General features: G+C 41.1%; 1 protein-coding gene across 1 annotated transcript in view; it reads left to right on the forward strand.

Moving 5' to 3' along the window:
* The first annotated feature begins 1,486 nt into the window (after positions 1-1,486).
* The window catches only part of CFAP95 (cilia and flagella associated protein 95), a 43,557-nt gene continuing 32,618 nt past the window's right edge, over positions 1,487-12,425 (forward strand). The window contains exon 1 of the mRNA XM_075191726.1: positions 1,487-1,661. Coding sequence (XP_075047827.1) covers positions 1,549-1,661 — 113 coding nt within the window. The 5' untranslated portion in view covers positions 1,487-1,548. The remainder of the gene's footprint in view (positions 1,662-12,425) is intronic.

Raw genomic sequence — 12,425 nt, forward strand, 5'->3', positions numbered from 1 at the left:
ATCACATTTTGACCATAGCTTGCATGTGAACTATTCACCTCTATGCTGCAATATTTCCCTCAAAATCATTGCATGTCTGGTATATATCTAATTATATATATATATATAAATACATACTGTATATATTTATTATATGCATTTTTGTTGTATTAATGCTAATGTTACATTTAGGCAATGTGTTTTATGCTCCAAATACTTTACAGAATAATTTGTGCACTACATATAATTTTGTCCTAACGGTATGTTCATTTAACTTTTTGGCCATGATTTTAGTCATTAATTTGTGTGTAGTGACTAACTATATTTTGTGACAATATCACTGTGCAAAACAATGTTCATGTGAGTACGAAGGGCACTGACATCTACGGTAAAGCGAAGTAGGGTGGTGCCATTATAGGTTTTAGGAACCTCAGTGGATAAGGCAAGTGGCACATATTGCACAAGTATAATACTGTTGTTTTTATTTTAACTCAGTGGAAACCACCATGGTTGTACACAAAGCTTACTTATCTGATGGCATCAGTCAGAAAATCACAGATGACGTAATTAAATATGTAATAATGTGACATAATGTGACATAGAACATTGCAAACATTATCAATGATATCACTGAAATCTAGCATATTTTAATGTAATTTTATGAATCATGCCATCATATAATCACTTGGCATCTATTACCGTGAAATGTATTGTAATTACTGAAGGAGTATTTGTTAAAGTAACATGTACATAGACACTTTTTTATTTTTAAAAAAAGTACAATTTGCTATGAAGACTAGTATCCAAGGAGTAATAGTATAAAGTCATTATATATACCTAACTCATCCTATACACGTTATTTAATATCCAACATTCATAAACAGCTTCAATGCATTTGCCAACTAAAGCAACATTATGGGGAGATGTGTACAGACCGAGAAAACTGTGTTAAATGGGTGTCCAGATTTTCTTTATCCCTCGTGGGAGCTTTCTAGACTTCCTCACGGCTCCATTTTTTTGACCATTTCCAAATGTCTATTTGCCTGAAACTAATGTTTTCTCTTCTACGTGATTCAGATGCTTGATGAATTGCAACTTATTTCGCTGGTCGACCAGAAACAACAAAAGAGCATAGATATTAATTGGTAATATCGAGGCAATCTCCTATTATATACTACGTTACTACTATGTCACATCGACCTCTTACTGTATATGTCATGTACTATACAACAGAAGTGTCACCGCGGATGGATTTGTAAAGTACAGCGCCTGTTAGCGTCGGTGTTACCATGGAAGCAGATAGTGGGTTGCTGCAAACCTTCATCATATGGTTCGCTCGGTCAGCTCTGACGCTGGTGGCTATTAGACTTTGCTATAGTGTTTGTTAACTGAGGTTGTAGTGTTTAATGGGAGAGTAAAAATTAGATGATTATGGCACTATTTTTGGCATTGCGGATGCATACCCGAATGTACTGTGTCTGACGTGATAAATGCATTGTTACATCACTGGGATTCTAGAACGGAGCTGGTGTGAGAGGTTATACGAGTTAGAGACCGAACCTACCTACAATGGCAATATATGTAATGGGCAACTTCAAAAGCGATGTGCTGGAAAGGAAAGGCTCCCTGTATCTGCGCTCAAATCATATGCACTATGATAAGCCAACCATGGTGTCAGGCTGGTAAGAGAGAGAATGGTCCTTAACATGTCTTATAAATTGACAGATCTGAGACTTTGTATTTTCACATGTTTTGTCTAATCATGTAACACTCATTCACGAATGAAAACATTCTATATCTACGTGGTTTTCTGCAGTGTCGTATTTTACAGCCAAAATCTCTAAACAGTGCTCATTTTAAAATTAGCTTGGAGTTCTAAAATCTAATTAGTTATAAAGTGACTGCTAAAGTGAATTGTTTCTGTGGAGACAATGTTGAGTGTTGCTATACTTATTTATCGAAGTACTTGGCAGCATGAAACTTGCTTTATTCATAAGAGTCACCTAATGATTCTGTTCGGGTGTCAGACACAGTCACACTGGTTTAGGATTAGGATACCAAAAATACTACTCCTGTTAATCTTTCAAATAAATAAATAAAGCACATTTAGAACTGGCTATGATTGCCACACATATTGCAGTATTGCAGCTAATATTACCACCAAACATACAACAGCAGTATTGGTGGCCCAAAGCAACCTGCTAGCATAATGTTTGAGTTACATGTTTTGTAGACACAAACTGCTCGCATATTTGGAGCAGTGGGCAGTGCATATTTTGTTGGTACTGTGACTGCTGGCATAATATTTGTAGGTGACTGCTGGCATAATGTTTGAGTGTATTATAACAGCGGAAATAATGTTTGGTAAATTGTATTACTTCTGTAATAATGGTTTTGGGCACTGTGACTGTTGACATAATGTTTGGGAGGCACAGTAAACACTCTGGGGGCGGGGTGTACTGTAACTGCTGGCTTAATGTTTTGGGAACTCATGTGTGAGGAAACCACTCTTAGCTGGGATGGCGGATATTGTCCGTGGGATTCAAGTCACTTGAGCAGACCAGAATATATCCAAAGTAAGGCCTTTTTACGACAGCACAACACCATAAGACAGTTCACACAGTACAGGGTAAATGGTAGCGTGTACCCTCCAGCAGCCTCTTGCAGTCAGCTTGCCAAAGTAACAATCTCAGTATCCTTCAGAATCTTATCGTCCCGCAGTGTTACCGTTACCATTTAGCTAGACAGTTTCTATGTCCACAGCCTGGGATACTGGCTCACACAGACCATGCCGAGTCCAGAGTCCTTTGTGCTGGTATTATATACAACAAGATCCTCCAAGATAGAATGAATCTATTGACATTCTGCTCTCCTTATATTGCTTGCTGTCCACACAGGGAGTATGGTCAAGATGTCCTTACCCTTTCAGCAGGGGTCTGTCAGTGGACATGTAAATTATCTAACTGTTGGACATATTGTCTATGTTACCTTAATTATACAATGCAATTGCTTAACTGAATTAACTATTTGACTGGATACACTTAACAAAGGGTTAAAATATTAGATCAAAGTATGACACGTTACACTTGAGTGAAACATTAAGACATTTGACGCATTGTATCTGCAGCATTACACAATTTAAGTCTGTGGTACATTTTGATACAATAGCATTTATATTGATACATATTAATAAATGTTCCGATGCTATTTCAGCCAGTATTGTACTGTGGAGACACATTTCACATAATCTGGTGGTTCAAACCTAGTTACCTCCTAGTACCTCCTGGCTACCTGTTGACCTAGATAACTAACTTGGGCTGCCATCTAGCTATCTTAACAGTCACTCAGATGTTGTTTTGATTACTAACAGCCCAGATCTATGCCACACCTCATAACAATGGCATTTGAGACAAATGGTAATTACCTTAGTTAACTTAAATACCTTATCTAACAGAACTTTCCATCCTGTCATGCAATATGACTTCTGCTGTCCTGCTATTTTCACACAATATGGCAGCAGTTTTTATATTTCTAATACATACATTATTGCAGGTAATAGCAAGGGCAAAATGTACCTAACAACATGAAATAAAAATACATGTAATACACCGATGCTCTGATGTATATACTGGGCCAAGGATTAAAAAGAACAATAAACTGTGAGAAATGGGTGATGAATTAAATGTCCTCAGTCCAGTCCAGTTTCAGGGGAACTGTGTCTAGTGGTATAATATTGAGGGTACTATGAATAATGATATAATCAGGGGCACACAGAGGATTTTTATGGGGGGGGGTTTCCTCCGCCCCCGAAAAAAACAAAACCCTAGAGAACTGCTGCGCATCATCATCACCATTTATTTATATAGCGCTGCTGATTCCGCAGCGCTGTACAGAGAACTCATTCACATCAGTACCTGCCCCGTTGGAGCTTACAGTCTAAATTCCCTAACACACACACACACACACAGACAGAGAGAGAAAGACACTAGGGCCTAGTGCAGGTTTTCCATATCTCCTTGCTGGAGCACAGGTGTATGCATTACTGACTGACACATTGTAACAGATCCACAGGTGGTCCTAATTATGTCACATGTGATCCAGAAAACCTGCACTGTTGGGGAGCCCTGAGGACTGGGTTTGGGAAACCTTGCACTAGGGTCAATTTTGATAGCAGCCAATTAATCTACTAGTATGTTTTTGGAGTGTGGGAGGAAACCGGAGCACCCGGAGGAAACCCACACAAACACAGGGAGAACATACAAACTCCATACAGATAAGGCCATGGTTGGGAATTGAACTCATGAGCCCAGTGCTGTGAGGCAGAAGTGCTAACCACTTAGCCACCGTGCTGCATGCGCGGCAGCTCTGTGTCGGCTGCAATATACTATACAGCAGCCGCGGCGCTGTCAAAGAAGCGTCCGCAGTGGTGCTGTATACAATACAGCACCGTCGCGGACGCTTCTTAGACAGCGCCGCGGCTGCTGTATACTACAGTGCCAATGTGTAGGGCACTTTTTAGCGCTGGGGGGGTTTCTGGAGACCCAGAAACCCCCCCTGCGTGCGCCACTGATAATATATAATAGCAATGTGTTCTATACACAGTGCATTGCAACATGATGCATCAGGTGCCATGTTAACGCTTGTTACATTTGTACTTTTACTTAAAACAAAATAGAATGATTATAGTAATTTATAACGGTGGGTAGAGTGGAAGGGCTATTGAGAGAGAGGAGTTATGGTAGATTTTTGAGAAGATGGGGCATCCAGCTAATCATTTCTTTATATTGATAGCTTTATGCTGCTGTAATTCCTGGAATTACATTGACCATGAGAGGTATTTACTAACATTGCCCAAAAGGTACACTCCTAAACTACAGTAGAAGCATGATCTAACTGTATTTAGATGCCAATCAGTAAAACAAACCCAATTTTACTATAAAGTATCTTTTTAAACGATATGATAAATGCAGACAATTTAGTTAAATACATTTGCAAACACATGTATAAGCTATCCACCACTTTCAAGGTCCATTAAATAGTCCTAACTGTAAAGAGTCACACATTACTTTTTGCTTTCAGTTTAAAAGTACAAACTTACCAGAAGGTACACTAAAACCCTCCAACACGTCATATAAAATAAGTGCTTGCCAAAGCAATACTACAAAAAAGATAATTTGCTTAATTAGTTCATAACTGGAATTTAGAGACTGATTGAGCGACTTGGGTTTTTTGTATTATTATTTTCGGGAAACACTCAAGGCATCTGCTCACTGCTCTTCCTTGGTTGTATTATATGTTGGAGGATTTCGGGATACGTTTTGGTAAGTTTTGCTCTCAATTGAAAAATACAAAGATATAAAAGTGATACAGTTTTGTGAAAAACAAAGTACACCGTCTTTCAAAACTGTATTTTTACGTATCAGGACATAATTAACAATTATCTAGTCCTCACCAAGTCTTACAATTTGATAACTATATTATGTGACAAGTAACCCATAACTGTTAGGAACTCCCCAGCCGGAACAACAAAACTCAGAATCTACTCCGAGAGCCTGGTGTTCGCTGGAGCCCCTAGTGGTGGGGACAGACTTGGCCGCAGGCTGACAGAGGGTCGAGAATTGTATAACGGCTAAGGAGAACCCAGGGATGGAGTGATTGGCGGACAGCAGCGTGGGGCTTAGGCAGAGTTGATGCCGGCAGCAGACAGCGTAAAGTACAGAGAAAACCAAGGTCAGAGGTCACAGGCACAGGTTCGCGATCCAGGGACAGGCGAAAGGTCAGGGGCACTGGCAGAGAAGCAGAATCCGGGTTCAGGTATATGGTCAGGGTCAGAAGCACAGGTTCAAAGTCCAGGAACAAGCGAGGGTGATACACGGGAAGTCTATCATAGGTTTAACACCAAGCACAGAGATAACAAAACAGGCAGCAGAACTGTAAACAGGACGCTATAACCGGCAGTGAGGCTCAGTCCTCACTGCCTTAAATAGACCAAGTAGCCAATCAGGGAAGAGCCCTTAGAAGTGTCCAGAGGAGTGGCCTAATAGATAATGTACCTGGTGGCCAATAGTAAATGCAGTGTCAGCTGCATAATAAACAGACCACCCAAACACACTGCCTCCTGAACATCTACATAGCCATGATTGGCTATCACCTAACTAGCCCTGCGTGTGCACGCCCGCCTATTGGCCAGCTGACGGGGCGCCGCGACAGGGAGCTTGGAGCATCCTGGTTGTTGCCCAGGCAACCAGGACGCAGAAACTGGAAGTGACATCCCGGTCGTTATAGCGACGGCCGGAACACCAGCAGGGGGCCTCAGAGAGTCGCGGCGGCCGCAGGCACCGCCGCGACTATTAACAGTACCCCCCCCCTTGAGGAGGAGTCAAGGAACCCCGACATCCTGGCTTCGTGGGAAATTTCTTAAAGAATTCCTTCTTGAGTCTCTCAGCGTGCAGACGCTTCTGAGGTATCCAACATCGCTCTTCCGGGACGTAACCCTTCCAGTGCACTAAAAACTGGACCTGACCTTGCACTTTTCTTGAGCCCAGGATTCTCTCCACGATGAACTCATGGTCACCTTTCACAAGCAGAGGCCGAGGTCTAATTGTAGAGTGAAGATGGAACCTGCTGGGTGGAACCGCCTTTTTCAGGAGAGAACAGTGAAAGGTACTAGGAATCTTTAAGGATGATAGAAGTTGGAGTCTGAACGCCATCGGATTGATCTTTTCCACAATAGGAAATGGTCCGATAAACCGCGGACCTAGCTTCTTACAGGGTTGCTTCAACCTGATGTTTCGAGTGGACAGCCAGACTCGATCACCCACTTTTAATAGACAAGGACTACGGTAACGATCAGTGAGGACTTTGGACCTGCAAGAGGCTTGACGTAGAGCAGAGTGTACTTTTTTCCAGATGAGCTTTAGCCGAGATGTAAAGGAAAGAGTCCTGGTAACATGGTAAGAGGAGAGAGAATTCGCTTTAGGATGAAAACCGTAGTTACATAAGAAAGGGGATGTGCCAGTTGCAGAATGGCAAGAGTTGTTATATGCAAATTCTGCCCAAGGCAAAGAGAAGACCAGTTGTCATGAAACTTTGATACATAAATACGCAAAAATTGCTCAAGAGTTTGGTTAGTTCTCTCCCCGGTTGACTATTCGACTGAGGGTGATAAGCAGACGATAGACTGACTTTGATTCCAAGTGAGTTGCAAAATGCCCTCCAAAACTGCGCAATGAACTGGGATCCTCGATCTGAAACAATGTCGTCTGGGAGGCCGTGAAGACGGAAGATATGTGAAATGAACAATGTGGCCAAAAGTTTTGCATGCGGCAATTTGGGTAATGGAACAAAATGGGCCATTTTGCTAAAACGGTCGACAACTACCCAGATGGTGTTGTGTCCAGAAGACCGTGGGAGGTCGACTATGAAATCCATCGAAAGATGGGTCCACGGTTTACCTGGGGTAGGTAGAGGCATCAAAAGACCAGAATAATGAATCCTAGAAGACTTGTTTCTACCACATTCCGGGCAAGAGCAGACATAGTTTTCTGCATCAGCAGACAAGGTGGGCCACCAAAGCCAGCGAGAAAGTATTTCTATGGTTTTCCGGATACCAGGATGACCTGCTGAGCGGTTATCGTGACATTTGGTGAGGGCCGACTTTCTCAAATGCACTGGGACAAACAATTTATTAGCGGGTGTCGGAGCTGGAGCAATTTTCTGAAAGTGGCGGAGTGTGGCCCCAAGATCCTGAGTTAGACCAAGATGAATGGAGGTCGAGGAAATTATAGGTTGCGGGTCAGGAGACTGAGAATAAGATGCCATAAAACTCTGAGACAGCGAATCAGCCTTGGTATTCTTTGATCTTGGACGGTAAGTGATGAGAAAGTTGAACCGGGTGAAAAACAAAGCCCAGCGGGCCTGTCGAGGATTTAAAGTTTTGGCGGTCTGGATGTACTGAAGGTTTTTGTGGTCTGTGAAGATGGTAATCACGTGAACTGCTCCTTCTAACCAATGCCACCACTCTTCGAGGGCCCACTTGATGGCCAGTAAATCCCTATTCCCAACGTCGTAATTAATTTCTGCAGATGAGAATTTCCTGGACAAATATGCACACGGGTGTAATTTTTTACTTTGAGGATCTCTTTGAGAGAGAATGGCGCCTCCTCCTACATCCGAGGCGTCTACTTCTACTATGAACGGAAGCTCCGGATCTGGATGCCTGAGGACGGGTGCAGATGTGAAGGCAACTTTAAGGGCAGAAAAGCTTGCCAACGCCTCCAAAGACCAATTAGCTGCGTCTGCGCCCTTCCGGGTGAGGGCAGTAATAGGAGCCACCAAGGAAGAAAAGGAATGTATAAACCTCCGGTAATAGTTGGCGAAGCCAAGAAACCTTGAGGTTAGTAGGAAGGACCCAGTCTTGAATTGCTTGGACTTTATTAGGGTCCATGGAGAAGCCAGCTGAAGAAATGATGTATCAAATAAAAAATGCAGTAATACTAGAAAGTCCTCCAAAGACCAGCGAATGCAATGTGAATTTAAAATTATTTAATATATCATTAAAATAACATGTACATAATCATAATGCATGCAGATACATTCTTGTAATAACACGAGGAAACTCATACATTAGGTGCACCTATGTAATAACAGCGTTTCCCGAGAGTGTAATAATAACAAACATATGTATATTGATTCAAAAGAAATTCGTGTGAGCTCACAACATTGGTGGAACCTTTTTGTGACAGAGTGAATCCACACTAACTGGATATATGTGAATTCATAGTATCTCTGTGGCTGCACGCTTATGGTCCTCAATTAGAGTAACAGTATTGATAAAACAGCTTTAATAGAACCTCTTGATGACGGAATGGATCCACACTAAACTGGATATATACAAAAAATTCCTGATAACTCCGTGGCTGTCCGCTTTTAGTCACCGATTGAGATATTAATGTCCCGAACTATTCCGGTGAATATTTATGTTAAGCGATATACACAGCCTAATCCAGCATCCTCATTGCACATAGTCATAAAGGTATAATCAGATACCATCCGTAGTATAGAAAACATGAGCTTACCAGATGCTCAAGAAGAAATGTCTCTCTCAGTCGGCGCTGCTTACCTCTGCTGGCGTGCTGCCGGTGGGTTACAGCTGGAGTCCTCCTCCCGCACTGCACACCACACTCCTGGTTTCTACGTGTATGTGTGTACCGGAGGTCTCTGTTCCGTCCTGTTAGAGATATGTGATTGAGTAAGGTCTCTTGCGGTAAAGCTGATGCAATCAATCTCCGCTCCAAGATCCTTAATTTGTGTAAAGAATTTGAAGTTCCAATGTTAACGTTGGTATCGATGTGAGCTCCGTGAATAGGTTCTGCATACAAGTAATAATTGCCCCGTGAATATAGGCAACCTATCTTACGCGTTTCATTGTATAATACAACTTCCTCAGAGATCTTAATAGCCAATCAGGGAGCTTGGAGCATCCGCGTTGTTGACCAGGCAACCGGGACGCGGAAACCGGAAGTGATGTCCCGGTCCTCATAGTGACGGCCCGGGACGCCAGCAGGGGGCCTCAGAGAGTCGCGGCGGTGCCCGCGGCCGCCGCGACTCTCTGCACCACCGCGACTACTAACAATAACATTGTATTTATCATTACTTATTAATAAAACAAAACAAAAAAACGAATCCGTGTATGAAAAGTCCCTTACTTATGTAATAGCAATAAAGAAAATAATTTCAACCAAGTGCTGCTTATCAATCTAGTCCACTTGATTATTTGATCCTCAGGATTCACTGTTACCTCTATATAAAAGCAGAACCTTTTGGTGCACTCTGGTTTTATGTAACGCCATGCTGGGGCTGCACCCACTTTATGGAATTCTCTCCCTCGCACAGTAAGACTCTCCTCTGTTCTACAAACTTTCAAGCGTTCTCTTAAAACCTACCTCTTCAGACAAGCTTATAATATTCCTCAGCCACCCTCTTAACCTCGCTACCTTTAGCCTGTTACACAATTTCACACAAGACAACTACCCCCTGACCAACATTGTTGTGTGACGGGTTAATTTAGCTTATGAGTCACTTTTACCTTTGCAGTCTGGCTGGGCCAAAATGCAAAATGTAGACTTAACCTCATGTGTCAATCTCCCATTGTCCCATAGATTGTAAGCTTGCAAGCAGGGCCTTCTCACCTCTTTGTCTGTTTTGCCCAGTTTGTTTATTAGTTAATTATGTTTGGCCCCAATTGTAAAGCGCTATGGAATATGTTGGCGCTATATAAATAAATGATGATGATGATGATGATGATGATGGGAGAAAATACATCTGCAGTGATCTCAGACTAAACAGTTGCTGCTGCTCATCAGTCTGGGCAGGTTTGTAAGGCTACTTCCAAACAATTTTACAGAAAAATATTAGCCCATCTGTTTGGTTACTGAGGCTTGGCCAAATTTGGACCCCATCCTAAGTACACCAGAAAATCTATAACTAAATACCTTAAAAAGAAAAGAACTAAAGTTTTGGGATCCCCAAGTCAAAGGCCAGTGTTCACCCAATTTGTGATGCTGTGGCAGGGACCCTAAGAGACCAATGCAAAAATGAATGCCCTAACTCATCATCTGAAGCAGTTATAAGGGGAAGGGGGTCCAAATATCTTCGAATACAATGTAAGAGACTGATAAATGCATATAGAAAGCAATTACTTAAAGTTATTGCTGCTAAAGGGGGTTCTACCTTTTGTGTTTCCCATGTGGCTTCTTCATGTTGGTTTAGTTATTGTTGAATAAATACTGATAAAGTAAATTATGTGTGTGCTGTTTGTCACATGAGATTATAGTACTCAAATTTGTAGGACTTTGTGAGCCAATATGATTGTTTTTACATATCAGGAGATAATTAAGGCAAGGTACACACTACAAAAACTTTAGACCAATTTGTTATCTAAAGCGATTAAAATTCTGATCAGCCTGGCGATTCATGTGTACACACTATACAAGATTTACCTTTGATCTGTGCTCTTCATCTGTAATAACGAATGAATGCAACTCAGACTCGCAGCCCCAGGAATACCCAGGAGATGACACTCTGTACAGGCAATTTCTGAGTCTAATCCCTTGATATCATCCATTGATATCATAAATCATCATGTTTAACTTTCAACTGCTCCATATTAGGAAGATATTGTCAATATATATGTAAAAGATTATCCATTCCTTAGTATCTGGAGTAAAAAAGCATTTTTTCTAAAATAAAATCCTTGAAAGTATTAGCATATGATGGAGCAACTACAAAGCCCATCACTGTGCCCTTGTAAATAAAAAAAAAATCTTTTAAAGGCAAAGTAATTACATGTGAACACTGTCTTCAAAAGTGCAATCAAAAATTATATTTTAAGGCTTATTATTGGTCAATAGATATTGCACTACAAATAGACAGTAACTGGCAGTATAATACTACATCTAATGTTTACCCCATAAGCAGTGTTTTTTATATACAAACATAAAAACAGAAGCACACACTTAAATGCAGAGGATCTGGTGCAATGGAAATGGAAACATTTATCTAATCCTTGTGTAATACAAGCGACTGTATGCTGGCCGGTTGTATTATACAAGCTCAATTATGTAGTGCTTAGGTGGAAATATAAAGATCTCAACCCAGTAAGTTAGACTTTTTTAATTGTCAGCAACATATTTTAAAATAACAAACACTTATAGCCCATTCAGGGCACTGCCTCACTGTGTTGACCATTGCTATCAAGTGCCCAGCTAAGCCCTTACCACCTTAGCTGAAGAGGCTTAGAACACAACAATACACAGTTCGTATACTGTTCTGATAAATTAAATTGCTGAAATATGCATCATGTCATTAGAAGGCACTGTTATTCACTGTGCTCATTGATATATGTTACAGTGACAGCATTGATATATAAGGTTGTTATTGGCTTGATATTGTTGAGCCATTTAGGTGATTTGGGACATAATGAACAAGATGGTGCATACTGCAAACATATTGTTAGATATAAGCTAAAAATAACATGAAAAGGAACATTTTTGCACTGTTAAAATGTGGTACTCTCAAAGAAAAAATAGATGGGTTACAATCTACTGAACTGTTTGAGATGTAGAAACAAAGGAGACAGAAAGAGAAGGGACAAGCAACCCCATGAAAGAGGTTGATAGTAAGTGGTGCTGAGGAAATGTTAATGGTTTCTGCTCCTCTTATGATCCGGCCCAACTCATTTAGGATCCATAAAAATGCTATCTGTAATATAAGGTAAGTACAAGAATGCTCTCTGTATTGTATGGTTGTAATAAGAATGCTCTCTGTATTGTATGGTTGTAATAAGAATGCTCTCTGTATTGTATGGTTGTAATAAGAATGCTCTCTGTAGTGTATGGTTGTAATAAGAATGCTCTCTCTATTGTATGGCTGACACTAGGGTGCTC

The sequence above is a fragment of the Mixophyes fleayi genome, chromosome 1 (assembly GCF_038048845.1).
Source record: "Mixophyes fleayi isolate aMixFle1 chromosome 1, aMixFle1.hap1, whole genome shotgun sequence".
Lineage (NCBI taxonomy): Eukaryota > Metazoa > Chordata > Amphibia > Anura > Limnodynastidae > Mixophyes > Mixophyes fleayi.